General features: G+C 41.3%; 1 protein-coding gene across 1 annotated transcript; it reads right to left on the bottom strand.

Moving 5' to 3' along the window:
* Positions 1 to 810: 810 nt before the first annotated feature.
* Positions 811 to 10,885, bottom strand: ZNF330 (zinc finger protein 330). The gene is made up of 9 exons (XM_009874209.1): positions 10,713 to 10,885; positions 10,399 to 10,418; positions 10,213 to 10,283; positions 8,005 to 8,084; positions 6,599 to 6,725; positions 5,782 to 5,886; positions 3,233 to 3,279; positions 1,894 to 2,011; positions 811 to 1,242 (listed from the first exon to the last, which is right to left on the bottom strand). Exons 1-9 carry the CDS (start codon positions 10,830 to 10,832, stop codon positions 965 to 967), a joined length of 966 nt encoding a protein of 321 aa, XP_009872511.1. The 5' UTR covers positions 10,833 to 10,885; the 3' UTR covers positions 811 to 964.
* Positions 10,886 to 14,738: the final 3,853 nt, after the last annotated feature.

The raw sequence follows: 14,738 nt of genomic DNA, 5'->3' as shown, positions 1-14,738 counted from the left end.
TTTAAATCAGGATCACAGCAAACATTTTGGCTCGGACGCATGTATCACTTGCCTAGTACCAGCACATCTGCACAGAACAGTATCTGAACCCAGTATTTTGAACCTCTCTGTTTTTCCACCTTGTCAATTCATATAGAGGGGTTATTTCTTTCCTGTATTTTTTTTTGTATCGTGTGCAAGGAAAAGAGTTGAAGGCGAGGCACAGAACAAAGCAGGCTTTGTGATCTCATGACAAACTGTCTTACAGATTTTAGTGGCAGAAAGGGTACGCTAATATTTTGATTGCAATATAATTTTTGATTACCTGGGGTGCACTTGTAATGACTGCACATAGCCTCATAGAATAATATCTAATACTAAAAATGCCGGAAAGGTCAATGTTCAAGTGCATAGACAGCTACATTGATCTGCCTTACCTACATAAACAAGGAAATTACTTCAGTGTCCGTTTACACTTTGTATACAACCTTCTATTCAAGGGAAATCAATATTTATGACAATTCATTACAGAATGCAGTTGATTTTTATTGTGAAGACCAAAAAAATGCAGCCATCAACTCATCACTACATTAATTTGATGAAATCAGTTAATAAAATTATTGAAAAAAAATAACTTAATTTCTGATGAGCAAGTGGAAACAAGTTGTGCAGTTCTCCCACCTCCCTATATTGATAGGAGAAAACACCATTGAACCATTATATTCAATAATGGACAAAACCACTTCCGTTGCTTAGGGGAATAAAAATACTCCCATTTTCTCCCTCAGTCCCAAATCCAACACTGATTTATACAAAAATAAAATAAAATTGAATCCCACTTGGAGTTACTGCAGAAGTTCCACCCTTTTCTCTCTAACTTTGATAGGTAAATACCTGACAGAGCTATCCTACTGGCATGTACACAACTCAACTGAAGCACTGCTTAGCTCCTTCCAAGTGTCTTTAGCTGGCCAGCATATTAAGCTTAATCTTCTGCTTCCTCATAATGTGCATACCCACTAGCATAGGTCCTTCCTAAATTCAAATTGCCAAACACATCGGTGGTCTCGGTATCGGAATCTTTCCCTCCCTCCTCGTTGTCATCTTCATCATCATCTTCTGCTTCGTATTCATCATATTCATCTTCACGGTCACCTGCATCTCCAGCCTTGCTGGAGGAAAGGCTCTTCCAGTAGGCATCATAACCAGAAGCTCCATCTGCATCTTCACCTCCAGTCTGTCGGCCAAACTTCAAAGAGCGCGCTGCAGGCAGAGAAAAACCATCATGTTCCCACCCCTCAACAGCAACTGGAGCGCCTGACATTTCTTACATGTCCTTTCTCACTACTCGGCAAAGAGCAGACCACGTTAGATGTCCTTTTTCTACGTCTGATGCTTCCAGATATAATCCTTGCTCTGACAGAACTTTTCTGCTACACTGTCCCCCTGCAGTCAAGTTTGTATAAACAAAACTGTCCCCAGAGTACGACTTCTGTTTTAAGATAAACCTTTAGTACTCGAGGCAAGGAAACCTGTAAGTGGATGTGCTTTGCAGACACGATACATATTGTGATTTACTCCAGAGTAGACTGTATGCATGCCATCAAATTGCACTTTGAAATACGTTACTCGGTTTCTTGTAGATGAAATAAAGGCTTAAGCAGTGATTTTTCTGCAATTTTTCCATCACAAAAGTCTCAAACAAAAGCTTTCACTGTATTGGACTGAGCTAATGATTAAGAATGAGAGACAGCTCAATTTTAGAACTAAGAAACCCAAAGTTTTTCAAAAATACAAATGCAGCAAAGCTTTGCAAAACAATTGGAAGTAACTGGACTTTACTCAGTGTTCCTATGCGGAAAAGCAGTCACTATTGGTATTTGTATTGCTCGTTAGCTAGAAAAGTGGGCTTACTTGACATGCTCAGATCCTTTGTCTGCTGAGTTTCGTGGCCACATTTAGGGCAGGGAGGCTCTTTTCCTTTTTCCTGCTTGAAAACCTTACTTCGCACATGATCGTCACAAAAACAAGCCTGTGCAGTGAGAGGAGAATAAAAAGGCTAAATGTTTTCATCACAGCCGCCTACCCTTCAGCAAGAAGCAAGCAAAAAAGTGTCTTAGCAGCAGCAGCAGGATTTTCTGGTTGGGATTAAAATTTAATGAGCTCTATCTGCAGTGGAGCTGGAGTCTGTGCACAGAGCATCCACTTGTGTGTTGAACATGGGCTCATGGCTTCCTGGGGAAGAGGCTGGGTTCAAGTGCTGACAGAAGTAGAGAAAGGAACATGCTCAAGGACTGGATTATAGTGCTGCCTGTTAGGAGCCTGGCAAACTTGTGTTTATGTCGACGAGCTTAAATAAAATACAGAGATGTATGCCAGAACATAACTATGCCATGACCTGGAGGCAAGAATTAGAGATTGAAATTTTACATGTTGAGCACCAGGGTGCCAGCGAACGTATCTGGAGAAAAGAACGATTTGGAATATGAAGTTGATATCATGGGAGACTACAGGGAAACATATGGAGAGTAAAAAGGGTGAGAGCAGGCAATGAACCAGCACCTGGAGAAATCTGGGCAATGCTGATGATGAAGCAGGTGGAACTTTTTATACAAAATTACTTCTGAGAGTGTAAAATCAAAAGCCTGAAGTCAACACATTGGCCTGTGCATGTGTAAAACTGGATTAGCAATGGAGATTATTTCTATTGGATCCAGCCTGCAGTGTTTTCTGGCCAGATCATCACTTTACTGTGTTATTTTTTAAAAAAACAACAAAAAAACAAACCCCCAAAACAGCCAATCAAACAAACTCCAAAAAACCCATAACCTATTTCAATTGTCTTAGTTTTACACTGGATCAAAACACATTCCAAAGCCTTGGATTCTGTTCAAGACCAAGGATTTGGTTTGTTGCTCTGTTTGGTGGTTGTTTTTGTTTTGTGTTTTGTTGGGGTTTTTTTTTGCCAAGACCCAAACATGGTACAGAACCAATTTAAACACAGAGGGCTGGACAAAGTGAAAAGCACCTCACCTGGCATGAGGATGCACAACACGGGCTTGTAGTTAACAGGTAAGCACAAATATAAGCCCTTTTGTCCCTCGTAAGTCTGCCCCCAGGCTTCAGAAACTAATACAAAAGTAGGAATATTTTTTTGTGATGTAAAGGAAGACATGAAAAGACTTGATACTGGCCTTGGATGCTAAGAACAAGTCTAAAATCATAGTTACTTGCAACTGTGGTTATTCTTTACCTTACAACGCAGGCAAGAATGCTGCCCGAGCCTGTTACAGGAAACACCTGTTGGAAAAAAAATCAATACGCAAAATTCAGTACTTGGAAACTGCAGATCAGTGATATTTTTAAACCCTGTAGAAGTATATAATTATATAATTAAGTAATTTATTTTTTATTCTCTGACACAACTGCACTTTGGCAACACGAATGAGTTATTTTACCAGACACTACCATTTTACTGTTTTTTTTTCAAGTCTAAGCCTCGCTGCAATGATTTGACACAAAAAGTACAAAGGTGAAGAGGGGAAAAAGTTTAATTACTTTTCGAGTTTGCAGACTTAAACCCACAAGTTTCAGAACCAATTTGGTATTAAATGATCATCTCGCTCTTACTTCTCTCACAATGTGAAAAAGATGGAGCACTCGGATTTTACAGGCACTTGAAACAATACCATGGCAGCCTTAATTTCACTACCTTATCTAAATAGCGTGTTGAGAACACTTAAAGCTGCAAATTTCAAACCCCAGAACAGTTGTTTTGTTCTGTATTTTCTGTCACATCTTCTGAAAATGTATTTTATTGCGCACAACTTCATGTGAAAAGTTATCCGTGTTCAAGAACTGTAGCTGGGCCAAGATGTCAAGAGCGGAATCGATGCTCAAAATCTAACTCATCTGGAGGCTTCAAATTTATTTCTTTACTCCACTAGAGGGAGTAGAGTAAAGGCAACCACATAGGAACTGGCAGCAACACCTATTTCGTGAGTCTCTCTGCAAGTACTGGTTCCCTTTCACCCTGCCTTAGCCCTATGACAGCAAACAAACCTTAAGTAATGAATATCGGGAATTCTCCACATGAGCAGAACAGTAACGGGATTTATCTCCCGGTCATGTGTTTTAAGGATGGAATTGTAAATGCAAATGCACATGTTCAAACATTTCTGGACTATGTGAACTTTAAAAAACTTCTCTCAAGTAGTGATGGAAATTAACGGTACCTTCTTCACAGCTAGAATGGGATTTGGACTACAACTGAATGGCCACATTTAAAGTTTAGGTATTCGGTAAAAGTTCAGGTTTTATAATCTCATTACCACACAATGACAAAATTCTTGCCCTTCTACCAAGACTGTGCTCTGCCACAATATGTTGAACATGCTGACAATCTTCCAAGAGCAATTTGCCTATACAGGGTGTGACATCACATCTGTGAATTAAAAGCTTCCAACAATCACTGAAAAAATATTGTTGTGGAACAGCTGTTGCTGCTTCAATATTGCTATGCAGGAAGACGTTCTGAGGGAAGCTAATCAAGGCTTAGAAAATAGCAGGCTAGGAAAATATAGATGGGAGATCAAAGAGATATGAGATTACTAAAGACACAGACTACAACATTCAAATCAACAAATAATCTGAACTGGGAGAAATCAATTAGGCCAAGATATTAGTCAGTTCTGAAGAGAAGTCTTACATGTGATAAAGAGTACCTTGAATTTCTATAGTAAGGACAGAAAGTCTCATAACAGTCAAAATATATGCATACAAATTTGGAAAGGACAAGTGTTTGTCTCATGGGATAAACCAAACAGTACTCAACGGTGGGTAGAAAAGAAATACTGTTACAGAAGATTAATTATTTCAAACCTGCATAGTCTTGGTTTATTGGGATTTTAGCAAATTTTTCTTGAAGTTCCCCTGTTTCAGCCAGAGATGAGCAGTGGACTAGCAGTCAGGCACAGCCCTCATGTCCTCTTACAAATACCAGTTTCGGGTTTTGTCCACACAATTAATTGTAGTTCAAAATGACTTTATTTAGTATATGTGGACATGTATCAACATTTGCTACATCTGTGGACACACGCATCCACAGGTCAGTGAAGAAACTAATGCTTGAGCTCATGCTCTGGATGAACATCATTTTTGTTATTTTTTCCATGCTCAGCCTGTCTCTCTGGATCAGACGATGATCGCTTCCCAAGTCAAGGCCTTCCTCAGGACTTGCTGCTTTTGCAAAATCAGCAGATGCCAACCCTTCACAAACATGCAGGTCATCCACAGGGACCTGGGAAAGTTTAGTCAGACTAATCACAGGTATTTATTATTTAGGGCAACTGTTTTCCATGAGGACTAGGTATCCAGAAATAGCTCATCATATGGTCAGAAGAGTGGAAGTGAGCTCCTTCTTGCCTGTAGAGCTTTATGGAGAAGAAAAAAAAAAAAAAGGCAGCATCAGCAGTTCCAGCACTTTTGCTGCAGTCCTGGTGACTGCCAACACTGCAACTTTAGAGACTGCTGGCTCCTGCAAAGGCAACTTCCTACTGGAGGCCTACAGGAGCCAGGCAGGGAAATGACTGCCAGGCACGATTTGGCACAGAGGAAGGTCAGAGACAAAACCTGTAGTCTAGATAACTGGATCAAGGGCAAGCACATAGGAAACCAGCCCTTTGCTCCAGTGGCGGTAAGAGCTATTTGGAAACGGTGATGGAGAGTATTCTGAAGCAGAGAGGAAGCAATTGGAGAAGTCTGCTCAGCTGTGGTGAAAGCAACTGTGAATAACAAACTTACACTTAAATGTCTCCGCTTCCAGAACTTGGCAGCTGGCTTGATGTTCAAACTGATCATCTTCACAAAGGAAATTGTGGCAAAAAGAGCAGGCAAAGATTCTGCCTCCTGCAAGATTTATCAAGGCAAAATAATCAACAATGCGCATAGGTATAAAGTTCTACTCTGCAATTTATACAGTAGTTTTGACTGAAGACTAGCTCTGCCTTGTCTCACAGGTGCTTCAACAAAGGCCTAGACACTGCCATCCATTATTACACTGAAAAATACCATGTATCCTACAATGCAAAACAGCACAAATGCAAACCAACTATTACTTTTTTTTTCTTCTTTCTTTTTAATTTAACTGTGGCATTAAGTGCTCTTAGATCATGTTCTTGCTTATCCAGTCTCCTTCCCTCCCATCCCATCACCTCTGATTCACACTCAAATCCTTTAAAGGATTCCACAAACGGAGATCAGTATGGCTTGCTAACAAATCGGGAATCCAAACACCTCTATAAGCACAGATAAATGGAGTGGGAATGGCAGAAAATTGCGTGTTGACAATCTGATGCAGCACTTAATTATGTGAAGCACTCGGTTGATAGGCCCGTTAATATTTTAGGTTACACAATCATCCCGGAGTTGAGCACTGTATGTTCTTGAGCAGGTCATTTACGTTCCCTGCTGCATAAGGTCTTTTTAAAATGGGGAGAACGCTGCTTTGAACAAACACACTGCAAGGACTAATCAGTGAAGATTAAAAATGCTAACCTAAGAAATGTGAGGAGAAAAGCAATTCTTTAGATTTTCTTATTTTTAAGTGTGAGCAACCTACCGTGGTCCCAGACGCTTCTTTCGCACTCAATACATTCTGCATCTGCGAGAGGGCAGGTACACGCATGTGTGCTGAGACACTTCCTCCCGTGACACACCCAAGCTTCACAGAAATCACAGATTGCACCCTGCAATTACAGAAAGATATCATCTTGGGACTTGTGCAGTACCTAGAGAGAGGCTCTTATTTCATAACCCTGATCGCGTCTAAGTGTCTGTTCTTTCAGTGGGCTCGTTCCAGGTGAGTGAGAATGAACCACATCTGTATTCCTATCAAGCTGCATCCACAAGAACAATCTCGTTTGCTTGATATTCGTTTCTGTAGGATTAAATAGAATGCAAAATAACTTGCTTTGCTCCTTCTCTGTTTTCTACATTTCCCATCTTAAATCTTATGCATGAAAATGGTGTCCTTCAGCTGAAACCTGACATCCGTAACTGATAACAATGTTCTGGCAAAAATGCAATTTCAAAGAAGACTTGAAAAATGCCACTAGATTCTTACAGCCAAAATCATTCAATTGGCTTTTAAACCATGCTATATTGGAACACAAGCTCCGCAGAGAGCAGAGATCAAATAACTCATCAGAAATAAGCTAAGACTCTTCAGCTTCCATTCTGATTAAACTACAAGATCTACACACCAGCTATTCCTTAACTGCAGCACTAAGAAGCCTCCTCAGCCCATACGTAACAAACTACCATGTGCGCTCCATGCACATAAAACTAAGAAAACAACGGTGAATCCAAAACAATTGATAACGAAAATACTGCCCCGTAAATGCATGGAATGAGTTAAAGAACTTCAGACTGGAAAGGCCAGCTGTGTTACTGAGAAAAGCTGACTGTCAACTGGAGGCACAAACAGGATAGGCATTTAGTCCATACGGAATTTAATCTGGAGGCTGTGATGGAGGAACTAACTTCTCCTTCTAAGAACAAAGATTCAGAGGCCAGAAGCTATCGCCATCTTTGCAAAAAGCCCAGATGATTATTTTATTATTTTTTTAATTCCTCCTTAATGCTATGGAACAGATCGGTCTCTGCAATACTGAGAAGACAGCAACAAAATCCACGGATTTTGACAGAATTACCCTAGATTTTAAGAGAGACAGGGAATTAGCTATGGGGCCTGTAAGCTCCTGTGCTGCTAATGCATGTGCTTAGGGCCTGCCACCAACACAGAACTGTCAGCATCCAGGACGTGTCAAGAGTTGCAGGAGTTAAACCTAAAAATGCAAAATTTGGGTTTCCAGTATACAAGGAAAAATCAGCTTGTGATTGTAGGATGAGGATAAAAAGCCTTGGCATGGCATATACTAATGTCATAAATCTGATTTTTTTTTCAGAAAGATTCGCATAGAATAACTGCATAGTGCAAAAAACCCCGTAATTTTGTATACATACCACCATTGCTAGTCCGGTACTGTACACACCAGCATGTTTTATAACACAGTCTGAAGACTTCATCATGCATTTGGTTTTTCCTGTTTAAAAAGAAATTAAAGCAACCAGAAGAAAACTACATAAAAATCCAAAATAATTAGAATGAATGTTCATGTAAGAGCAGTACTTCAACTAAACACCTATGCTTAATGCTAAATCTAGGTAAAAATAATGCAAACAAATGTCTGCAACCTGCAACTCACTCTTGCCTCTCCCTTAGGTTAATTATTGTCTGTTTTCAGCCAAAATCTCTTGCCTTGGTACTGAGATAATTAGGCAGTGTGGTGTCTTGCTCTATGTTTTGAGACATTGGCAAGAATTTCAAATGTCAAAACAAACCAAAGAACAAAATTAAGGTGGAAGTCAAGCAATGACATCTTTTAAAAAGCTGCATTTAAAAGTGGCGCTACTTCTGTCCTGCCAATAAAACCGCAAGTGCTGTGTGCAAGGCTGAGGCACACTGGAAAAAAAAAAAAAGTGCCTCGATTTAATCATTTACGGGTACTTGGATACTTGGGGTTTTTTGGTGGTTGTTGTTGGGGTTTTTTTCTTTTTAAAAAACAGTAATTCCCTTTAAATGCAGAGGATGGGTGGGAGAAAAAAGCCACAGTCTACACTTTAAAGTCACTGTGACACAAGCAAGCATTTAAGGTGACAACTTTCCCCTACTCTTTGCCTCTGACATAAATAGCTCTACCAGAAGGATCCTACACTTTATGCAGTTATACAAGCCAAAAAAACCTTGTAGTTAGCCCAGGCTGCTGCAGGTGGACTTCTAACACTGATGTAAGCTGCCCTGCGACAGACCCCTTTGGGATCTCTGTTCTCGCGTCCTTAGATGATCCAACAAAAGTGTGCTCCCTGCAAGCCCATTCAAGAGCTGACGATACTAAATTCTACTCCGAAAATGTAATTAAATCCCAGCACGTGGCATCAGCAGAGTCTTGTACTGAATCATACTTCAGGTACCAAACGGCACTTGGAGGGTGAGGAAGGACCGGTGGGTGGGCTGAGCTGGGTAATGAGGGGCGGGGAGGGTTCTGCTGGGTCTGTAGCACTGCAACACAGTGACCTTGCTCCCATCCCTCTGGGACTTGTCTAAGAAAGATGCTGGTGCCTTACAGGGGCTGTCCCCAAGGCTTGGTTAAACACCAAACAGCTCTAATGGCCTTTGTCTTGGGACTCATTATAGTTTTGTGGTTGCTATTAGGAATGCTTTTGCTCCAGAAACATACTGCAGATGAAGACAGATTCAAGAGTCCAGTTCAGTTGTGTAACATACTGTAAGCTAGACAGCATCTTTTCAGTACTTCACCGTGTGATGACAGAAGGAGGACTCAGGAGGGATAGCACACTGACAGCCTGGTTTCCAGAAATGCCTAGACCTGCAGGTCCCAACAAAGGCATGGGAAGCCGCAGGTGTCAGCGGCTCTGAGAATCAAACTACAAATCAGCCAAATTGCTTAAAAACAAATTGAAAAACTGCAAGGTGTTGAAACAGTAAACCAAAAAAATCTACCTCAACTTAAGAAACGATAATCAATATTCCCTGCAAGCAAGCAGCTGTTCAGAGGGAAAAAAAAAAAAAAGGCAGGGAGCATTCTGGCCTGATTCAGAGCTGAAGTCTGTCAGCAGGATCCTTCTCTTGATTTCAAAGCATCAGCCCTCTGGCACGTATAAGTAACATGAGCAGCATTTTACGTTACAAAACCATGCAAGGTGAATAATGTACCGTTGCTTTAATTGATATTAAACTGATCAGAAATGATATCATCTCTAAAAAGCAGCATTGGCACCTTGCTGGCAGTCAGAGCATCTTTAACTTTGCTGTTATGAACCAGTATTCCACATGGGCAACCTAGGGATTGACCAGATATGGTCAGTCAGATGTTCTCAATCCTAAAAAGCAGTGAGACAAATTCTTCCGAATATCAGATACTGATGACAAGTCCATGAACCAGATGTGCAGACCTCTGGGGGTCAGAGCCATACCCATTAGTGTATGGTCAAGCAAGATTTCTTTTCAAGGAGGGTATTCACAAGAGATTTAAAAGAATCTGCTCCACAAATCAGAAAGACACTTTACGACAGAGGGACTCTAACTGCTGAGAGCTTAACACCGCAGACGGGACTGAGGACAGCGTGTTTTGGTTCAGTGTTTCTACTTACCACATTGTGCACAAATGGGTAATTTCTGAACAGAGTTACAGAAGTAGCAAAAAGCTCTATTCTTCTGTCGTCTAGGCATGTGGAGGGGAAAAGAAGAAAAGAAAGCAAGCATTAAGAATAGATCCGTGAAATGTTTGAAACTAACTAATATTAAAGTACTAGTTTTAGAAGGGAAAAAATACTTACCTTTGGCACTTATCACATTCCTAAAGAAAAGAAATAAAATACTGGTAATAATTTTTATTATAGGTAAAATATATAAAATTCAGAGACCCCACAGGGACTCTGAATTAAGTTTGGATTAGGAATCAAACTTATTCAAGTATTATACCCCCGATGCAAACCTAACCCAAAATATAAAGGAAGGATGGTAGGAGGAATAGAAGCAGCTGTTCAGAGGGACCAGTCAGTGTGGCATTAAATCCAGTCAGTGTGTTATCACTGGTTTAACATAATTTAAAATCAAATACTATAATATAAAATACTTTTGATTATTTTACCATTGAAGCATTACAAGGATGTTTGGCCAAATCTATGTTGGCTCTTGAAGCCCTTATCTGCTTTTCACGTTCACGACGGTTCTCGGCTTTCTTACGAGCACCAGTCTTTTTTTTAGGCATTTTTCACTGTCTGTGGGGGGAAAGAAAAATAGGTATGTAATGAATGCACACATAACTATGTATGTAAATACATGGAGAGACATAGAATCACAGAATGGCCTAGGCTGGAAGGGACCTTAGAGATTATTTAATCCAACCTCCCTGTCATGGGCAGGGACGCCTCTCAACTAGATCACACATCCAGCACTGAAACTGGATCTTGGAGTTCCCATGTTGACTGTGCTTCACCTCCGCTCATCTCCTTCTCGGAAAGTTTCTTTTCAAATGTAGAATGAGGCACCAGTCTCAGTTCACATGATGAACCATGAAGAATCTTGTGACCTGGAAAGCACTTCACTGTCTTAGACATCATGCTTAACTATCTTTCAAGTGTTTTGCCTTAAAAAGAAGATGAAAATATTTCATAGGTTGGTTTGCACAGGCCTCTCTAGTTTTAAGACTGCCTTATCTGTTTAATAAGGACACTATTCAGCTCATTTTCTCTGTCCCTTCTTTCTTTTCTCATGCTCACTATTTCAAACAGTTAAAAAGCATCCTTTAGGCAAGCGAATAGTGGCACAGTGCAAAAACGCAAATTTCACACTTCATGAAGGCTTAGAAAACAAAGTGTCATTATATAGATTTAAGAGCTATGATAAAGGGATGTTTGTATACTGCTAATTTTTCATTCTGGCACATTAGTGATAATGATGAGAGGAGCCTGCATTGCTTTCAAGATGCCACTGTTTCCCACGAAGGGTTTACGTTAATTTAATTACATCTGGTTCTGTGTGTGTGTGTGTGTATTTTAACCCCCTAGGAGGGAACCAGTGCAATGCAGTGGTGAGACCATCAGGACACCAAACTCCTCCTCTCTTGTCACCCCCACAAGGAACTGTGTGGTACTCACACAGGCTTAGTTTGCTCTGTGTTTATAATAAATTAGGCAAGTATTATCCTGGTGTCATGAAAAAGACAACTGAGAGATTAAAGGTGTGGTCCAATGTTAGAATATCTCTCCTCAACACAGGCACTCGAGATGGACACTTTTGCCCAGGTTCCATCTTTGTCACTCTGCGTTTCTGCTGATGTAACTGCTCTTGCTACGATTCTAAACCAGACAGAGGTTAAAAACAAAACCAAAAAATCCAAACCAACAAGCACCTTGAGGCCCAGATGTGCACAATCTGATGGGGGAAGACAGTGAAAGGGACATCAGGGGTATTTGCTTAGCAAGCACGGGGAAAGAAAGCAGCTAAGGAATAGGCAAGGCCTCTCCGCTGGCAAAAAAAAAAAAGTTTTACTGAATATAGTTCTAAAAAAAAACCCAAAACACCCCACTCCCAAGCCTGGACCTGTGCCCCAGGTGGACACATGTCTTTATGCTGCAGCTACCAAACCATACTTGCAAATGACAGGATGGCTGAATTTCTGGAAGTGTTTAGCTCTTTTATTATTTTAGTACCTTGCCACAGTGCTGCTACTCTGAAAATCAGTCATTTCCAGCAAGTTTCCCCAACACATATTGCACTGTACAACCAACCCACAATTTTTTGCTACTGGAATGCAGATTTAACAACAGAATCTAGTGGTTAGTATTTATACTTTGACATCTTCACATTACTTCATAACTGAAAGCACCAAAATGATAAACTGTGTTCCTGAAAAAAAAATATCTCAATGACCACTGAGGATGCAGGTTATGAGAAAACTTTTAGATGGTCCTTTTTAGAAAGCTGCACTAAACTAATTAACAAAACTGCAATGTCGGGGCCTTTTAACAAAGCTATTGAGTCAAGCCAGTGTTTTGAACACCATCCAATAAATAACAAGTCTATCACTCTTTCTCTCGGAGTTTCCACTTGAGACATTTGCTGTCCTTACTGCAAGCATCAAATTTTTTAGGGAATTTACTACACTTTAGTTTTATGACTAGAGTTTAATAGTGTTATGTTAGAAATTATGATAGTAAAAATTGTGTTCTCTCATAATTCCTTTCAAATCATAGTATTGCACCTTTTCAAAGCACTAATCAGTGTTTAAAATGCTTATGCAGCATGTTCTCCCTCCCTCCACTTCTGTAATCTCAGGCTGATGGATGACCCAAAAATGTTTTTAGGCACCATAATACTGTTACCAAATGCTCAGACAGGAAAGATCTGGTGAAATCAGTCTGCAGGCTATCTTCCCTGCAGCGTACACAGGGGAGAAAAGTGCCTCTGGTGCCCTAAACCAACAGGTCCAGTTATCAACGCCTACAGCGAGCTACTCATGTAAGATCTGTGCACTGGGAAGATCATAGAATAGAATGGTTTGGGTTGGAAGGGACCTTAACGATCACATAGTTCCAAGCCCCTGCCATGGGCAGGGACACCCCCCACTAGACCAGGTCCCTCAAAACCTCATCCAACCTGGCCTTGAACACTTCCAGGGATGAGGCATCCACAATCTCTCTGGGTAACTGGTTTCAGCGCCTCACCAGCCTCACAGAAAAGAACTTCTTCAAGGTAGTGTGAATCTTTTGCTTCAACAGAGTCTTTTCTGCTGAAGGCAGAGACTTAGAGCCATGCTAGCACCCTCCTTTTCATCTGTGATCCTTTTGGGAAGAGACTCAAGCTCCCAGACTGGGAACAGTTCTGCACGAGAGGTTTTTCTGCATTTGAAGTTTTTGAAACTGGGAGCAAACTGCTCCTGAGTGACAGGGTCAGAGCAGCCGGAGGAGCAAGCGTGACTCTCCAGCTCCCTGGCTGATGCTGTGGCACTGAAAGCACAAAGCTCAAATATCGGGAGGCTGTGTATGAGGTAAGAGGTAGTTCAAAGGAAAAGCCCTAAAATGTGTTGTCCGAGTACTGAGTCCCTAGCACTGCATTTTTCATCCTGTAAAAGCTTCACCTACTGTTGTTCCTCATGTGCTGCTCCAAAGACTGCTTTTGTATTTTACCTGATGGTTGTGCTATGTGGAACATCTCCCTTATGAGGAAAGGCTGAAGGAGCTGGGGCTCTTTAGTTTGGAGAAGAGGAGGCTGAGGGGTGATCTCATTAATGTTTATAAATATGTCAAGGGGGAGTGTCAGGAGGAAGAAGCCAGGCTCTTTTCAACAACATCCAATGACAGGACAAGGGGCAATGGGTACAAGCTGGAACAAAATTATTAGAAAAAACTTTTTCACTGTGAGGGTGACAGAGCACTGGCACAGGCTGCCCAGAGAGGTTGTGGAGTCTCCTTCTCTGGAGACATTCAAAACCTGCCTGGATATGTTCCTGTGTGACCTGCTGTAGGTGATCCTGCTCTGGCAGGGGGGCTGGACTAAGATGATCTTTTGAGGTCCCTTCCAACCCCTGACATTCTGTGATTCTGTGAATGTCTGGCATCTAAATTCTGTTGCACTGGTCCCATACCTATGCCAAATGTTTTCCCTTCCTCAAGATTGCCCTTGATGAGGTCCCAAAGTTTGCAGCAGGCAGTAATGCAGATTGCACCACCAGATTTCTTCACCTTCTGTGCTGAGCACGACATTCCCTTGTGCCGTACTATCTTATGTGATACACTAAGCACCCTGCTGTCACACGTATAAGGAACAGCTGTAACAAACTATTAATTTAGGAGGGCAGGGGAACTGTTGGGTTCCTCTTGGCTCACCACGCTAACACCCACAGGAGTCTTCCCATATCTCAAGACTTCTGTTTGACAATCAAGTAGCTTCTACCTTATGCAGTAAGCATCGTACAAGACTGCAGTACTTGAAAAAGCCGTATCGCTGGTATTTCACTCTTGTGTTGCCTGTGACTCCTTCTCATAACGAAACCATTTTTCAAGGCGTTGTGCGTTTTCCCCTTCTACCGTTGAGGCGGCTAACGGGGCTACTGCAGTTCCCGAGGCCTGCTGTGCTGACTGGGGCCCAGGTGTCCAGAGGTGTCCTCGGGCCG

The sequence above is a fragment of the Apaloderma vittatum genome, unplaced genomic scaffold (genome assembly GCF_000703405.1).
Source record: "Apaloderma vittatum isolate BGI_N311 unplaced genomic scaffold, ASM70340v1 scaffold1628, whole genome shotgun sequence".
In the NCBI taxonomy this organism is placed as follows: Eukaryota; Metazoa; Chordata; class Aves; order Trogoniformes; family Trogonidae; genus Apaloderma; species Apaloderma vittatum.
The sequence above is the reverse complement of the archived record's forward strand: the minus strand, read 5'-3'. Positions and strand labels throughout refer to the sequence as shown.